Below are 19,426 nucleotides of genomic sequence, written 5' to 3'. Positions count from 1 at the left end.
TTATCAGACAACTAGGCAAAACACTTATAAATGCTATCCAGGATTGTTCAGGTGAGAATCCTCTCCATAACACTATACACATACGTATACATATCCTCTGGGTTATGCTGGCAGTCTGATCAAGTGCTCTGTGCTCCCAAGATCCTGACTGGTTTGGAAGGAGACGCTAAGCTTTCACCTTTAGCCACCCTGGTTAAAATGTCCTGACTTTGGGTTTGAGTCCCAAGCATCCAGAGCTCTGTAGATTCACCCTGGGGCTTCTTGTGCGAGTCCTGCACTCAGACCCTACATACTCATGCTGGCTCCATGCACTACTCCTCAAATACTGTGCTTCCAGCTTCCAAGTACTTCTTTCTTCAGCAAATACTATATTTCTGATCAATAAAGATTTCTTTTTAATTTTTAAGTGTTGCTATATGCTTGTTAATCTAATTTTTTTTCTATTTTTCTGTGTTTAGAACAGAAGGGAACATTTCAGTTTGTACTTAACCTCTTATTTTAAACTAGAAACTGATATTCTGATCCTGTAATATAACTACATAAAAGAGGTAGAAATGTGTATACTGTAGTGATTATTCAAAAATAAATAGCAGCAAACAGAGTTTGCTTTTGCTTGCAACCTTTTTATCTAGGTGCTTATTTATTTATTTATGTTAACTTTTTTAATAGAACAGGTTACATATTCATATAGTTCCTAAACTAAGAACTTATTTTCCTTAAAAGTCTAGCAGTTTGGGCTATGTTAAGAATGAGTGTGTTCTATGCTCATTCATGCTTAACACAGTTGATATATAGACCTGGATGTCTGTTTCTTTTTCCAAGTTAGGCAGGTTTTCAGGTATTATCACTTCTAATTCATAGTCAACTGAATATTTAAACTTGGGGGGTGGCTCTGAGCCCAGACTGAGCCATCTAGAGTCATCTGGTTCTCGATCGTGTTGAGGCTTTTTGGGAAGCCAGAAACTTTAGGCAGCTTTAAAGAAAGCTGAGCACCGAAGAATTGATGCTTTTGAACTGTGGTGTTGGAGAAGACTCTTGAGAATCCCTTGGACTGCAGGGACATCCAACCAGTCCATCCTAAAGGAAATCAGTCCTGGGTGTTCATTGGAAGGACTGATGCTGAATCTGAAACTCCAATACTTTGGCCACCTGATACGAAGAGCTGATTCATTTGAAAAGACCTTGATGCTAGGAAAGATTGAAGGTGGGAGGAAAAGGGGACGACAGAGGATGAGATGGTTTGATGGCATCACTGACTCAATGGACACGAGTTTGAGTAAACTCCGGGAGTTGGTGATGGACAGGGAAGCCTGGCGTGCTGCAGTCCATTGGGTCCCAAAGAGTTGGACACGCTTGAATGACTGAACTGAACTGAACTGAAAATGCAAAGTCATTTCCTGTGGATCTATTTTTGGGGGTCTATTTGGGACAGAAGACTGTCCTTATGCTGGGATGAGTCCCAGAAATACATAAGAAGAAGTTAGAAACATAGCGTTCCTAAATTATTTGTGGTCTGTTTACAAACTATATTAACATAAATTGTTTTGATTATGATAATTTTGAATCTCTCCTTGCTAAACACGGAACGAAAGCTAAAGCTTTCTTCCCTGTCTTGCTGTCAGTACAGAGGGTGTGAATGGTGGCTGAGGATTGAGGAAGCTTCACCTGATAGATGTGGGTGCTAGTCTCTTGTCAAATGTGTCCATAAGCTTCCTTCTCGCAGGCAACACCCCAACCAAGCATCTAAAGCAAGATATGCTGCTTTCTTCCTCTTCTCCCTACATGGGGTTACCGGCAAAGCTAATATGACCACTACTTAGAAAGAGTAATGACTTCTGCAAATACAAGGGTGTTCTTTCTCCCAGTCTCTCCTGTTTCCTTCCTTTAGAAATCCTCTGCCCTAGACAACATGCCCGCAACATGCCCAGAGGGTCTCTGCTTACCCTTCTCCTGTGGTCTGGTGATACCTCCACCTTGAATGTGAACTGCTATTCTTATTACCCTACTAAAGAAGAGCCAACTGGCATGTTGTCAGAAGGCACTATTTAAAATGTGAATCATTACAGAACAAATGAATACTGTGTATAGGACATTTAAAAAAGAGACATTTTTCCTTTTATAATTTTTGTATTTCTACTTGTGGCCTTTTCTTCCCACCTACAGAAGTCTCATTAACATTTCCTGTAAAGCATATTTAGTGGTGCTGAATTCTTCTAGCATTTGCTTATTTGTGAAATGCCTTCACTCTCTTTCAAATTTGAATGATAGTCATGCCAAGCAGGGTATTCTTGGTTGTAGGCTTTTTTTATTTTCACCACTTTAAATATATCATGCCACTCCCTTCTGGCCTGCAGAGTTTCTGCTGGAAAGTCAGCTACTGTTTTTTTTGGAGTTCTCTTATGTATAATAAATTGCTTTTCCCTCGCTGCTTTTTTAAGATTTTCTCTTTATTTTGTTGACTTTTTAATTACAAATATGTTTTGGTGTGGACCTCTGTGGGCTGAGCTTATTTGGGACCCTCTGTGATTCCTGGACCTGGATGTCTGTTTCCTTTCTCAGGTTAGGGAGGTTTTCAGGAATCATCACTTGTAATAACGTCTCTGCCCCTTTCTTCTCCTTCTGGGACCCTTATAATGTGAATGTTAGTATACTTGATATTGTCCCAGATATCTCTTAAACTGTCCCTCTTTTTCAGTTCTTTATTCTGCTTTTCTGCTTAGCTGGAGTAATTTTTACTACTCTGTTTTCCAGTTCACTGATACATTCCTCTGTATCATCTACTCTATTGTTGATTCCTTCTAGTTTATTTCAGTTGTTTCCTTTGGCTCCATTTGGTTCTTCTTTATATTTTCTAACTCTTTGTTTAACTCCTCATTATTTTCACCCATTTTCCTGAATTAATTGAGCATCTTTATAATCATTACTTTGCATTTTTTATTGAGTAGATTATTTATTAACACTTCACTTAGTTCTTTGCAGTTTCCTGCCGTTCTTTGGAAAATATTCCTCTGTCTCCTCACTTTGTTTAATTCTCTGTGGTTATTTGTATATTTTAGGGAAGATTTTTATTTTCCTGATCTTAAAGAAGTGTCTTTATATAGGAGATACTATGGGATAGATATGTGTGTGTATATGTATATATGTATACACACACATATATATATATAGTTTAATACCTTAAATTTCATATAAGACTTCTTTAAGCAATGCTGAATAATCTACCCTATTAAACAAATAATTTTTTTCAATATGATAACACATTTACCATTTAAAACTATATTGAATAGCTTTACCAACAGTATATAGAACTCACTTTAGGAAATACATCATAGACTGAAAATACAGCATCAATATTATTTTCAACAGCACTCAGCCTAATTTTAAAAGATCATCACAGATTAAGTTGAAATGACCCTAAACATATTGGTGTTTTAGGCCTTTAGCATGTGAAGGTTAATGTTTATTTTACCGTATAATAAACTCTTAGAAAATTAATTGAAGTTCATTTCTATGAAATTTCCTTAATTATAAGTGCAGATGTTTTTCATTGATGAGTAAATAATAGCCTTAGAATATATAAGAAAAAAAAAAACTTTAGCAATCGAGTCTTAGTTAAAAGCACATTTACTCTTTAGTATTATAGATTAAAATAAAAAATCAGGATGTTCTTCAATAAAACGTTTGTCTAATAACCTATGTGTATAACCAAATGATTATGTCTTTATGAGTTTTTTGGAAAAAATTTACTTTGTACTTACCCACAATGTCAGCCATAAGTCCTGAAATAGTCTCATCTCCTATAATCCAAGGACGTTTCCCTACACTGTGACCATAGGCTCCCCTGAAATTGAAAAGGGATATAACAATCTTAGTTTTGGTGTGCATCTATGTGTATAGTGTGTATCTCTGTGTGTCTGTGTCAGTGTGTGTGTGAGTTTTCAAATATCAACATTAGTGACTGAACATTTCTAAGTGAGTCTTTGTAATGTTTTAATAAAAAGCATGCTTTTTTAAAAACCAAAAGTAATATTTGAGAACTCTGCTTTTTAACTTGTAATTTTAAAATATTTCTTTGTTTTCTTTTGTTGGGGAGTATAGGGGGAGTTGACCATATAATATTTCATTATCTTTCTTTATTTTGGAGTCTAAGATATTATTTTTTCTCTTTTGAAAATTTTAAGGCTATTTGAATATCTTACCTGTATACCATTCCATATAATTGTATCTATACTACAACATTTTACAGCTACCTGAGGCTAGATATTAAAATGATTATTAATTGCATTTTAAAATATAATTATAATCTATGAATTAAATATAAGTATATAAAATGTGACTATACTCATGATGACTTTTTAAGTTAATAGTGAAACTTGGCAATAATCAGAGACAATACTATATCTTCATCTGCTTGTGTGCTCAGTCCTGTCTTATTCTTTGTGACTCTACAGAGAGTAGCCAACCAGGCTCCTCTATCCATGGGATTATCCCAGCAAGAATACTGGAATGAATTGCAATTTCCTCCTACAGGGAACCTTCCCGACCCTGGGATCACTCCTGTGTTCCCTGAATTGACAGGTGAATTCTTTACCACACTGAGCCACCTGGGAATCCCATATTTTCTAGCAATTTCATCTATCACATTCTAGCTCAATTTTGTTATTCTAGTAAGTATCTCAGTAGGCATAATGGAAAAAATGCTAAATACATAAGATAATGTCAATCCTCAAGTCCTTTCTATCAAATAAGGAAGGCAAATACATTTGAAAAATAGGAGAAGAAATCAAGAAGAGAGTGACTGTGTGCTGTTACAAACTTGTATATTAGAAAGTTCTGGAATAGATTGTTCTTAATTCTTTTGGGATCCAAAGACTATGTAAACTTGGAAGAAAGGAATAAGCATGTGCTCTATGTATAGTGTTAACTGTGATGAATATATATTCTGGAATTAAATAAGCTGGTAGTGGTGAGCTGGAAAACCTTCTCTTAGAGGTGAAAAGTAGTAGAATATGCCATCCTGAAACATCATTGTGGTACATTCATCATATTGTGCTATAGGCACTTGAAGAAACAGAAAATCCAAGAAGAGGCTTTCTCTGAACTTTGCTATCTGCCTAAAGACAGATCCTTCAGAAGAAATTTAGTTATCATAAATCTTCCCAAGAGTTTCATCAACTAAAGAAGATTGACTCTTGGCACGGTGGGCGCATGGCAATTGCTCAGCTGTGTCCACTGTAGCCTACCAGGCTCCTCTGTCCCTGAAATTTGTCACGTAAGAATACCTGGGTGGGTTGCCATTTCCTTCTCCAGGGAATTTTCCCAACCCAGGGGTCAAACCCAGGTCTCCTGCACTGCAGACAGACACATTACCATCTGAGCTACCTGGGAAGCCTCTTAGCAAGGAGAGATTACAAGCAACACCACCCCCCAGATAAACTTCAGAACTATTCCTCCTATCTATTCTTCAAGGATCCATCCATCTTTCACAGAAGTCCTTAACTATCCCCCAAGAGGCCTGCATCTTTCTTCCTCTTTAGCTATTAAATGAGATTTAAGCTTGAATTCTCAGCCACCTTCAGGAGTCACTCATTTTTCCCTGAATATTCCCTATGTATCCTTTAGGTATTCATGTTAATAAATTGTGTTAATAAGCAAAATTCTTTTTTTATCTTGTTAACCTCTCTTTTATTACAGGGCTATCAGTTAAAACCTCAGAAGGCCAAAGGATTGTTTCTCCTCTACAGAGCAGTGGGGAAACTGGAAAGGAGGATCCCTTGCTGATTTCTGTGGTATGAATACCACCCATCAATGAAAATCCTGAATGTTTAACATTTGACTCCATCACCTGGGATGGGCCAGTTCCAGGTCAATACTACGTACGAGGCTACATTTATTAGAGGCTTATAGTACTTAATTTCCCACTTTTATAACAGTAAATGGGTTATAATATGTACCTTAAAGGCTTTGTATGAAAAATAAATAAGATACCATGTGAAAGATCTTGGTACATGGTACCCCTTTTTTGAGTTGTCTTTCCTAATGCAAATCTAATGTTAAAACTCACTTGATCAGCATGTGAGGGCTTCCCTGGTAGCTCAGAAGGTATCTGCCAGCAATGTGGGAGACCGAGGAGACCCGAATTCAATCCCTGGGTTGGAGATCGATCCCTTGGAGACGAAATAGCACACACTTCAGTATGCCTGGAGAATTCCATGGACAGAGGGGCCTGGCACCGGGCTACAGTCCATGGGGTTGCAAGGAGTCAGACAGGACTGAGCGACTAACACTGCACTACACATCAGCATGTGGTGTAAAACACAGTTTTTAAACTAATACTTCAGTTACCATATAAAGTGAGATGAAGGAAGAAGACTTTGAGAATAAGCAGACTATAAGAACTAAGGAGGAAGAGAAAGAGAATTGTTCGTGAGTATTATTCATATTATTGTTAGATAGCCTGCAGCTTGCCTCTTTCTTGACTTCCAATATAAATGCTAAAGACAAAAGTCTTTATCATTAAATAGTAGTTAAAGGCAGATACTTGGATCCTTTTTTATTTTAATCACATAGAGCTCCATGGCCTTGCTGATAGCACAATACATCTTATTGCATTTAGGCAGTAAAATTCTATGTTCTGCCTCAGAGAATTTATATCTCAGAATATTATGCCACCTACTTCTCACCCTTGTAGACACCATGGTAATAATCTTTAAGGATCCGTTTCTTCCTGCAATGCTTTTGGCATCTTCCTTCCTTTAAGATGTCACACACAGAATCAACTTCTTCATTTTGCCAGTCTACTAGCCTAGGGTAGTGAAATGTATTTAGGAAGTGTTACCCAAATAAACTTAAAGTGGCCTGTCATTAGAAAGAGCCGATGTGGATCACAGTGCAGTTATAAACATACATATTCAATTGAAGAGAAAGCTTATGTTGTTTTCATTCTAAACTGCTTAAAGCAGTTGCAGTGTAGGTGCAATCTTCTTTTACTAATGCTGTGAGGAAAAGAGAGCATAGGACAGAGTTCACTCACTACCATTGCATCAATCATTGCTGTGAGTCGGCTGAGATGTCTGCAGAGCAGTATTTGCTCATGAAATTAGATTTCAGGATATAAAATCTAATTAGGAAGTTAATAGAAATGTGGATCCTCTTTGAAATAGGGCTGCGCTTTAACCATCCTACAGAATGAAAAGTGCCCCTGCTTTTAAAAGCTCCCCCCAGTAAGCAAATAAATAAGGCTTCAAAGAGTCTCCCTTAATGATATCACAACTTTTTTCTGTGACCCAGTTGATGATTAGCCAACAGAGATGTCAGGAAAAGCTCTGTAACATGTCATACCATGTACTTTTTTATTCATACTGGAGGCAGAATATGCCACACTAAAACTTGCCGCTTGGGCATAAGGATTATTATGTGCTGGAGGTACTTGAAAAAGAGCAAATGCAAGGGGAGGATATCTCTGAACTCGCCTTATCTGTGTGAAGACAGATCCTCCAAAAGAACTCACTTGTCATTAATTCCCTCTTTGGAAGTTTCATCAACAAAGGAAGATTGACTCAGGTCACAAGAGAGGAGATGAAGTCAGCACCACAGCCAGATAGACCTTGTCACAAACTACCACACTTCCCATCTATTCTTCTAACAGCCTATTCATCCTTCCTAACATTCATTTACTTTTCTCAGAGTGACCTGTATAGCTCCTCCTTAGCCCCTATTAAGACAACATATAAGCTTTCAAATCTCATTGCTTTTTTTGGATAATCATTTCTTTTTTTCCTGTGGTGTCCTCATGCATGTAATATTAAAAAGTAATAAAATTTTATGCCTTTTCTTCTGTTAATCTGCCTGTTACTTTATTTCCTAGGCCCAGTAATGGACCTGTGGAGTAGGGGGCAAGTCTTTCCTCCTCTACAATACACCTTTATATTTTTTAAAGAAAGAACCCTTAAACTGAACGAGACTGCAGGTCTGCAGAAACATGTGTATCCCTGTACTTCACCAGCACCCTTTCTGCACACATATTACCATGTAAGCTAAGTCACTGCAAACCAGGCAGCTTGTTCCTACTGTGTAATTCAGTGTGCTATTTTTCTTTTTAAGTAATTCTACCTAAAATGTATCAGTGTTTATAAGAATCCCTATAAAGACAAAACTGTGGCAACATTTTGCTCCTATAAAAAAAGAAAGACATTTATTTATCTAGCAAATGGGATAACCCAGAAGACCAATAATATAGTGATTACTACCTAGGGACACAACATACATCCTTCAACTTACAATGTGCTCTTTAGGACTGATATAGCTGAATTTTACCACTATGATTACTTACTCATTCTCCTTTAATTGATCTGGGTCATTAGTAAATATTTAATTTTAAATATTCCCCCAAATTAAGTTTATTGCCTATCCATCTTAGCAGACCCACAATGAACAAGCATATGATATTGTTGCTTCTTATTGTTGTTATATCTTCTTGCTGATAACTAATTATTATATATCAAAGAGTGAAATTACACTAAAAGTTTTCTATTTCAGAAAATTAAAATAATCTAAATATTATTATTTCATCAAATAATTTATTCTCCAAATAAAGTGTTATTAACCTACTTTAGAAATCATATACAGTTGAAAATGAATTTGGAAAATACTAATAGGCATTTAAAAAATACAGAGGTAAGCATTTTAATTTCATAGTCTTGCTTGAATCACTTGAAGTTTTAGAAGAAATCAATTGAGTCCTAAAATATTTCTAAGTGTGTCTGTATTCTTGACTTTTCTTTAGTGTAAAGTAATCAAATATGGCAGTCACGTGAATTATAAGATTGAGCTGCATGATGACCAGTGATGGTTTATTTTATAGATAAGTAGGTAATATGTCTACAATAGTCCATGAAAGATGATGACTTAGAAGATAAAAAACATAAGCCAAATGTCATTTCCTATGTTATAGGTCATGGATGCCCAGAGATTTGATATCAATATCCCAGGGCAATATTTCACTCAAATTTCTCAGTTACTGTTAAGATTATAAATTTTTAATATTATTTTCCTCTGTTAAGCAAATAATTTTAAGGTACATTATTTAGTGACTGTGTAGCTCTCTTTGACTCAGTTCTCAAAATCTCTCACTGGTCAGGAATGGGGGTGGGCACTGTCTTGGTTTGGGTATCTGCTGAGAAGTAGGGCAGAATTAGGGTTGGAGGAGATGAAGAAGAACAGATAATCAGATAATACTCATTACAATAACGAGTGGCTCTGGGTCCAGAGGCAAACCAAACATATGCAGGGGAAATTTAGTAAAAAACAAAGGCAATAGTTAGAAAGGCAAGTGAAGGAAACAACGGGCCACCAGAGTGGCAGGAAGATTACTTTAAAAGCATGTTTGACCTAAGAAAGAAATCCTAAGAAAGAAACATTGTCCAGACTTAAGGAAAGCCTCCTGAAAAAACCACCACCACTGACCCACCATCAGAGAAAAATGGCCCTTAGCACTAGGAGTTACACATTTACTTTCCCTCAGTCTTTCTCTTGGGGAGCTCCCAAGCAGGAAAGATTTGCTGGTTATTATCAAGTTGGAAAAGCCCAGTAGAGCAGACCATACTTTCCTACCGAAGCCTAAAACTGCCCACTTTTTGTTAAATTGGTTTTAATCCCTTACTCTGGCTGATAAGTGAACCACTGTAGTGTGTTTCGGTACCCATGTAAAATAAAGTTTACTCCTGCTAATCTGTGTGTGTGTGTGTGTGTGTGTGTATGTTCTGCATGATGTACAACTCTTTGTGTAGCCTGCCAGGCTCTTCTCTCCATGGGATTCTCCAGGCAAGGATACTGGAGTTGGTTATCATTTTCTACTTCAGGGATCATCCTGACCCAGGGATTGAACTGGCAGGCAGATTCTTTACCACTAGTACCACCTAGAAAGCTAATCTATCTGTTGTCAATTAATCCTCAGGCCCCCAACCACTGGAAGGTAAGTTGATAGAGGAAAATTTTCCTTCCAACACAACATTAGCTGAAAAGGCTAGAGTGGAGTTTTAAGCTAAATATTTAGGAGTCAATATAAAATGAATAATGCAATAAATGAAATTAAAAACACTCTGGAGGCAACAAATAGTAGAATAACAGAGGCAGAAGATAGGATTAGTGAATTAGAAGATAGAATGGTAGAAATAAATGAATCAGAGAGGATAAAAGAAAAATGAATTAAAAGAAACGAGGACAATCTCAGAGACCTCCAGGACAATATTAAACACTACAACATTCGAATCATAGGGGTCCCAGAAGCAGAAGACAGAAAGAAAGACCATGAGAAAATACTTGAGGAGATAATAGTTGAAAACTTCCCTAAAATGGGGAAGGAAATAATCACCCAAGTCCAAGAAACCCAGAGAGTCCCAAACAGGATAAACCCAAGGCGAAACACCCCAAGACACATATTAATCAAATTAACAAAGACCAAACACAAAGAACAAATATTAAAAGCAGCAAGGGAAAAACAACAAATAACACACAAGGGAATTCCCATTAGGATAACAGCTGATCTTTCAATAGAAACTCTTCAAGCCAGGAGGGAATGGCAAGACATACTTAAAGTGATGAAAGAAAATAACCTACAGCCCAGATTATTGTACCCAGCAAGGATCTCATTCAAATATGAAGGAGAAATCAAAAGCTTCTCAGACAAGCAAAAGCTGAGAGAATTCAGCACCACCAAACCAGCTCTCCAACAAATACTAAAGGATATTCTCTAGACAGGAAACACAAAAATAGTGTATAAACTTGAACTCAAAACAATAAAGTAAATGGCAACGGGATCATACTTATCAGTAATTACCTTAAATGTAAATGGGTTGAATGCCCCAACCAAAAGACAAAGACTGGCTGAATGGATACAAAAACAAGACCCCTACATATGTTGTCTACAAGAGACGCATCTCAAAACAGGGGACACATACAGACTGAAAGTGAAGGGCTGGAAAAAGATTTTCCATGCAAATAGGGACCAAAAGAAAGCAGGAGTAGCAATACTTATATCAGATAAAATAGACTTTAAAACAAAGTCTGTGAAAAGAGACAAAGATGGTCACTACATAATGATCAAAGGATCAATCCAAGAAGAAGATATAACAATTATAAATATATATGCACCCAACACGGAAGCGCCGCAATATGTAAGACAAATGCTAACAAGTATGAAAGGAGAAATTAACAATAACACAGTAATAGTGGGAGACTTTAATACCCCACTCACACCTATGGATAGATCAACTAAACAGAAAATTAACAAGGAAACACAAACGTTAAACGATACAATAGACCAGTTAGACCTAATTGATATCTATAGGACATTTCATCCCAAAACAATGAATTTCACCTTTTTCTCAAGTGCACATGGAACCTTCTCCAGGATAGATCACATCCTGGGCCATAAATCTAGCCTTGGTAAATTCAAAAAAATAGAAATCATTCCAAGCATCTTTTCTGACCACAGTGCAGTAAGATTAGATCTCAATTACAGGAGACAAACTATTAAAAATTCCAACATATGGAGGCTGAACAACACCCTGCTGAATAACCAACAAATCACAGAAGAAATCAAAAAAGAAATCAAAATTTACATAGAAACTAATGAAAATGAAAACACAACAACTCAAAACCTGTGGGACACTTTAAAAGCAGTCCTAAGGGGAAAGTTCATAGCAATACAGGCATGCCTCAAGAAACAAGAAAAAAGTCAAATAAATAACCTAACCCTACACCTAAAGCAACTAGAAAAGGAAGAAACGAAGAACCCCAGGGTTAGTAGAAGGAAAGAAATCTTAAAAATTAGGGCAGAAATAAATGCAAAAGAAACAAAAGAGACCATAGCAAAAATCAACAAAGCCAAAAGCTGGTTCTTTGAAAGGATAAATAAAATTGACAAACCATTAGCCAGACTCATCAAGAAACAAAGGGAGAAAAATCAAATCAATAAAATTAGAAATGAAAATGGAGAGATCACAACAGACAACACAGAAATACAAAGGATCATAAGAGACTACTATCAATAATTATATGCCAATAAAATGGACAACGTGGAAGAAATGGACAAATTCTTAGAAAAGTACAACTTTCCAAAACTGGACCAGGAAGAAATAGAAAATCTTAACAGACCCATCACAAGCACAGAAATTGAAACTGTAATCAAAAATCTTCCAGCAAACAAAAGCCCAGGTCCAGACGGCTTCACAGCTGAATTCTACCAAAAATTTAGAGAAGAGCTAACACCTATCCTGCTCAAACTCTTCCAGAAAATTGCAGAGGAAGGTAAACTTCCAAACTCATTCTATGAGGCCACCATCACCCTAATACCAAAACCTGACAAAGATGCCACAAAAAAAGAAAACTATAGGCCAATATCACTGATGAACATAGATGCAAAAATCCTTAACAAAATTCTAGCAAGCAGAATCCAACAACACATTAAAAAGATCATACACCATGACCAAGTGGGCTTTATCCCAGGGATGCAAGGATTCTTCAATATCCGCAAATCAATCAATGTTATACACCACATTAACAAATTGAAAAACAAAAACCATATGATTATCTCAATAGATGCAGAGAAAGCCTTTGACAAAATTCAACATCCATTTATGATAAAAACTCTCCAGAAAGCAGGAATAGAAGGAACATACCTCAACATAATAAAAGCTATATATGACAAACCCACAGCAAACATTATCCTCAATGGTGAAAAATTGAAAGCATTTCCTCTAAAGTCAGGAACAAGACAAGGGTGCCCCCTTTCACCATTACTGTTCAACATAGTTTTGGAAGTTTTGGCCACAGCAATCAGAGCAGAAAAAGAAATAAAAGGAATCCAAATTGGAAAAGAAGAAGTAAAACTCTCACTGTTTGCAGATGACATGATCCTTTACATAGAAAACCCTAAAGACTCCACCAGAAAATTACTAGAACTAATCAATGATTATAGCAAAGTTGCAGGATATAAAATCAACACACAGAAATCCCTTGCATTCCTATACACTAATAATGAGAAAACTGAAAGAGAAATTAAGGAAACAATTCCATTCACCATTGCAATGGAAAGAATAAAATACTTAGGAATATATCTACCTAAAGAAACTAAAGACCTATATATAGAAAACTATAAAACACTGGTGAAAGAAATCAAAGAGGACACTAATAGATGGAGAAATATACCATGTTCATGGATTGGAAGAATCAATATAGTGAAAATGAGTATACTACCCAAAGCAATTTATAGATTCAATGCAATCCCTATCAAGCTACCAACGGTATTCTTCACAGAGCTAGAACAAATAATTTCACAGTTTGTATGGAAATACAAAAAACCTCGAATAGCCAAAGCGATCTTGAGAAAGAAGAATGGAACTGGAGGAATCAACCTACCTGACTTCAGGCTCTACTACAAAGCCACAGTTATCAAGACAGTATGGTACTGGCACAAAGACAGAAATATTGATCAATGGAACAAAATAGAAAGCCCAGAGGTAAATCCACGCACATATGGACACCTTATCTTTGACAAAGGAGGCAAGAATATACAATGGATTAAAGACAATCTCTTTAACAAGTGGTGCTGGGAAAGCTGGTCAACCACTTGTAAAAGAATGAAACTAGAACACTTTCTAACACCATACACAAAAATAAACTCAAAATGGATTAAAGATCTCAACGTAAGACCAGAAACTATAAAACTCCTAGAGGAGAACATAGGCAAAACACTCTCCGACATACATCACAACAGGATCCTCTATGATCCACCTCCCAGAATATTGGAAATAAAAGCAAAAATAAACAAATGGGACCTAATTAAACTTAAAAGCTTCTGCACAACAAAGGAAACAATTAGCAAGGTGAAAAGGCAGCCTTCAGAATGGGAGAAAATAATAGCAAATGAAGCAACTGACAAACAACTAATCTCAAAAATATACAAGCAACTCCTACAGCTCAACTCCAGAAAAATAAATGACCCAATCAAAAAATGGGCCAAAGAACTAAATAGACATTTCTCCAAAGAAGACATACAGATGGCTAACAAACACATGAAAAGATGCTCAACATCACTCATTATCAGAGAAATGCAAATCAAAACCACTATGAGGTACCATTTCACGCCAGTCAGAATGGCTGCGATCCAAAAGTCTACAAGCAATAAATGCTGGAGAGGGTGTGGAGAAAAGGGAACTCTCTTACACTGTTGGTGGGAATGCAATCTAGTACAGCCACTATGGAGAACAGTGTGGAGATTCCTTAAAAAACTGGAAATAGAACTGCCTTATGATCCAGCAATTCCACTGCTGGGCATACACACTGAGGAAACCAGAAGGGAAAGAGACACGTGTACCCCAATGTTCATCGCAGCACTGTTTATAATAGCCAGGACATGGAAGCAACCTAGATGCCCATCAGCAGATGAATGGATAAGAAAGCAGTGGTACATATACACAATGGAGTATTACTCAACCATTAAAAAGAATACATTTGAATCAGTTCTAATGAGGTGGGTGAAACTGGAACCTATTATACAGAGTGAAGTAAGCCAGAAAGAAAAACACCAATACAGTATACTAACGCATATATATGGAATTTAGAAAGATGGTAACAATAACCCTGTGTACGAGACAGCAAAAGAGACAGTGATGTATAGAACAGTCTTATGGACTCTGTGGGAGAGGGAGAGGGTGGGAAGATTTGGGAGAATGGCATTGAAACATGTATAATATCATGTATGAAACGAGTTGCCAGTCCAGATTCGATGCACGGTACTGGATGCTTGGGGCTGGTGCACTGGGACGACCCAGAGGGAGGGTAGGGGAGGGAGGAGGGAGGAGGGTTCAGGATGGGGAACACGGGTATACCTGTGGCGGATTCATTTCGATATTTGGCAAAACTAATACAATATTGTAAAGTTTAAAAATAAAATCAAATTAAAAAAAAAAAAAAGAAAGAAAGCTATGGTACATATACACAATGGAGTATTACTCAACCATTAAAAAGAATACATTTGAATCAGTTCTAATGAGGTGGATGAAACTGGAGCCTATTATACAGAGTGAAGTAAGTCAGAAAGAAAAACACCAATACAGTATACTAAGGCATATATATGGAATTTAGAAAGATGGTAACAATAACCCTGTATACGAGACAGCAAAAGAGACACTGATGTATAGAACAGTCTTTTGGACTCTGTGGGAGAGGGAGAGGGTGGGATGATTTGTGAGAATGGCATTGAAACATGTGTAATATCATATATGAAACAAGTCACCAGTCCAGATTCAATGCACAATACTGGATGCTTGGGGTTGGTGCACTGGGATGACCCAGAGGGATGGTATGGGGAGGGAGGAGGGAGGAGGATTCAGGATAGGGAACACACGTATAACTGTGGAGGATTCATTTTGATATATGGTAAAACCAATACAATATTGTAAAGTTAAAAAAATTAAAAAAAAAGACTTAAAGGCAAAAAAAAAAATACTTATATTATTTTTAATATTCAAATAATATAAGTATTTAAATAGTTAAGATATTTTAAAAAAATCCAGTTTTAGCTGTCAGTAATTATTAGGGAAGGATAAGAAGTACATAAGATTAAGTTATTTTCCTTAAGGGATTTATAATATAGCTAAAAATATGAAACTAATGTAAGTAGATATCTCCAAACTACCTATTGTAGAGCGGTGATTACTATTACACTAGATATTCCACAAGGGGTAATGAGTTGTTGAGAAGGTTGATATTTAAGAGATGAGAACTGAGGTAAGTAGAGAGTATGGAGAGTTTCATAAGTAGAAGAGTAAAAGCAGAACAGAAAAATGGAGAAAAACATGAATCCTGATGTAAGATTCCTACACAATTAGAGTGAACCTGCTAAACTAAGCCCCAGTGGAGCATCTACTCAATGAAAGTTATAGTTGCTTAATCGTGTCCAGCTCTTATGCAACCCCATGGACTGTAACCCGTGAGGCTCCTCTGGCCATGGGATTCCCCAGGCAGGAATACTGGAATAAGTTGCCATGCCCTTCTCCAGGGAATCTTCCCAATCCAGGAGTTGAACTAGGGTCTCCTGCATTGCAGGCATAGGCATGAATCTTTACCATCTGAGCCAACAAGGATATGCATCTGCTCAATAATCAAGTTCAGTTTGGTGAGGGAAGTACCGTCTGTTTCACTCAACCTCTTGTCCTGCCTCAACAATTTTTATTTTCTTATTTATAAAAATTGGTGTACTAGAGTTTAGCCAAGAACTAACCATGAAAACACTAAACTGAATCCTAAATATTAACTCCTTTGTTGGTAATTTAAAAAAATAAAATAATTGCTTATGACATAGATGTGCCAATTCAGAAGAGGAGCTTAATTTTTAAAATATTTTAAAAGCTTTACTATTGATTCTACCACTAATTTGCCATATGACCTTATTTACTGATCCTCAGTTATTTTGTCCATAAAATGAGAATATTTTATCATTCATTGAACACAATCCCTCTGGTTCCTCTCTGCTCTAATATTCTAAGATTCTGCTTTACATCTTTTCAAATATTAGACAGTCTAGAGTGATTTTTACAATTCTTGTATGAGATGTTGATTGTTAGCTTTTGAAATAATACTTACATTTTGGCCCATTTATCTAGTTCCTCTTCCAGGTATGTTTTAACCATTTTTGGTTGAAGGCCAAGAGAATTTCCCGAGAAATAGATAGCTTCTTCATCCTTATTCACTAAAGATAAATCAACTGAAATAGAAGAAAATGAAAAAAAAAATACTATTCAATTAATTAACATTATTCCATTTGGCATTGTTTATCCACTACAAACAATTAATGTACTTAACTCCAAGAAGGATGAGAAATATCTTACAATTCCTTCCAAGTATAGCATCAGGTTCTCTTAAAAATAATATTTTACATTTATATTTTAACATATAATTTAAATATTTAGATGCTTCTGTTTAGATATGTCATATGTATTATGCTCCACAAAGAAATCTAGATGAACAAGTACTTCCAATAATAAATAGCCAATAGAAAAAAGTTAAAACAAGAATTTCTACAGAAATTATATCAGCCTATCTAGTTATAGCAGAAGGTTATCAGAATTTGACAAGTAATGATACTCTGCATTAACTGGTGTTGCAGCATATAGACACAATCTAAATGATTATCGATATATCTGAAGTGGATATAATAAATGTGTACATTTTTATTCTCTCTCTATGCATACATGTTTAGGCAAAGGCTCTTTTCTTTATTTACTTCTTATTCAAATAAATGAAAGCTACACTAATTTTTAATTCTACCTTGGTTGCAATAAATGTAATTTCAGCAGTAAATCAATCCATATGGTTAAAATATTTCCTAGAAATGCACAAGTTTATAATTGTGTTCTTGTAAGTTTTATCTTAATTCTATTGAAAAAAAAATTAAACTTCTGCCAAAATTTTATTGGAATAATTTTGTTGTATTCTTTTTTTTTTTTTTTTTTACATTTAGGAGTGTCTGCACCACTGAGGTGAGATCCTGCACGGTCTTGGGGTCAGTCTCGGCCATCTCCCCGGTGCCCAGCTTTGGCGGTGCTGCCTCAGACCTTCACCTATACTTCCGTTTGTTCGCGCAGACGCCCCAGCGGCTACTTCTCGCCTTTGTTGTATTCTTGTCTTTATTTAGATTACTTAAACTTTTGCTGACTTTTTTTTTTTTTAACTTTACAATATTGTATTAGTTTTGCCAAATATCAAAATGAATCCACCACAGGTATACCTGTGTTCCCCATCCTGAACCCTCCTCCCTCCTCCCTCCCCATACCCTCCCTCTGGGTCATTCCAGTGCACCAGCCCCAAGCATCCAGTATCGTGCATCGAAAAAGGCCACCATTTAATTCAACCTGACAGCCTTTATAGATACTATCTTTGTTTTTCATTGGCATCTCTTAAGTCTGACTCTTTCTCAAATTGGAACCAGTCCATTGTTCCATGTCAGTTCTAACTGTTGCTTCTTGACCTGAATACAGATTTCTCATGAGGCAGGTAAGGTGGTTTGGTATTCCTATCTGTTGAAGAATATTCCAGTTTGTTGTGATCCACACAGTCAAAGGCTTTAGCATAGTGAAGGAAGCAGATTTTTTTTCTGGAATTGTCTTGCTTTTTGGAAGATCCAACAGATGTTGGCAATTTGATCTCTCATTCCTCTGCCTTTTTTGAATCCAGTTTGAACATCTGGAAGTTCTCAGTTCATATCCTATTGAAGCCTAGCTTGGAGAATTGAACATTACTTTGCTAGTGTGTGAGATGAGTGCAGTTGTGCTGTAGTTTGAGCATTCTTTGGCATTGCCTTTCTTTGGGATTAGAATGAAAACTGACCTTTTCCAGTTCTGTAGCCACTGCTGAGTTTCCAAATTTGCTGGCATCTTGAGTGCAGCACTTTCACAGTATCATCTTGTAGGAATTGAAATACCTCAACTGGAATTCCATCACCTCCACCAGCTTTGTTCATAGTGATGCTGCCTAAGGCCCACTTGACTTCTTACTCCAGGATGTCTGATTCTAGGTGAGTGATCACACCGTTATGGTTATCTGGGTCATTAAGATCTTTTTTGTATAGTTCTTCTGTGTATTCTTGTCACCTTTTCTTAGTTTTTTCTGCTTCTGTTAGGTCCATAAGTTTTCTGTCTTTTATTGTACCCATCTTTGCATGAAATGTTCCCTTGGTATTTCTAATTTTCTTGAAGAGATCTTTAGCTTTTCCCATTCTATGGTTTTCCTCTATTTCTTTGCATTGATCACTTAGGAAGGCTTTCTTATTGCTCCTTGATATTCTTTGAAACTCTGCATTCAGATGGATATAGCTTTCTTTTTCTCCTTTCCTTTTTGCTTCTCTTTTTTTCTCAGCTATTTGTAAGGCCTACATTTTTGCCTTTTTGCATTTCTTTTTTTTGGTCAAGAAGCAACAGTTAGAACCAGACATGGAACAACAGACTGGTCCAAATTGGGGAAGAGTATGTCAAGGCTGCATATAGTCATCCTGCTTATTTAGCTTATATGCAGAATATGTCATGTGAAAGGTCCAACTGAATGAAGCATAACCTGGAATCCAGATTTCTGGGAGAAATATCAAAACCTCAGCTATGCAGATGACACTATCTTTATGGCAGAAAGTGAACAGGAACTAAAAAGCCTCTTGATGAAAGTGAAAGAGGAGAGTGAAAAAGCTGGCTTAAAACTAGACATTAAGAAAACTAAGATCATAGCATCTGGTCCCATCACTTCATGGCAAAAGATGGGGTAACCATGAAAACAGTGACAGACTTTATTTTCTTGGGCTCCAAAATCACTGCACATGTTGACTGCTGCCATGAAATTAAAAGACACTTGCTACCTGGAAGAAAAGCTCTGACAA

General features: G+C 36.5%; 1 protein-coding gene across 4 annotated transcripts in view; it reads right to left on the bottom strand.

Annotated features, from left to right (window-relative positions):
• Window positions 1-19,426, bottom strand: part of KYNU (kynureninase) — a 121,686-nt gene that overhangs the window by 82,492 nt on the left and 19,768 nt on the right. For all 4 annotated transcript variants that reach the window (XM_086368429.1, XM_086368449.1, XM_086368454.1 and 1 more), the window contains 2 exons: window positions 16,648-16,768; window positions 3,759-3,841 (listed from right to left, as the gene is read on the bottom strand). In XM_086368429.1, the coding sequence (XP_086224555.1) occupies window positions 3,759-3,841; window positions 16,648-16,768 (204 nt within the window). The remainder of the gene's footprint in view (window positions 1-3,758; window positions 3,842-16,647; window positions 16,769-19,426) is intronic.

The sequence above is a fragment of the Bos grunniens genome, chromosome 2 (genome assembly GCF_055505025.1).
Source record: "Bos grunniens cultivar Pamir isolate PY7600 chromosome 2, Bosgru_T2T1.0, whole genome shotgun sequence".
In the NCBI taxonomy this organism is placed as follows: Eukaryota; Metazoa; Chordata; class Mammalia; order Artiodactyla; family Bovidae; genus Bos; species Bos grunniens.
This window is presented reverse-complemented; position numbering and strand designations above follow the sequence as displayed.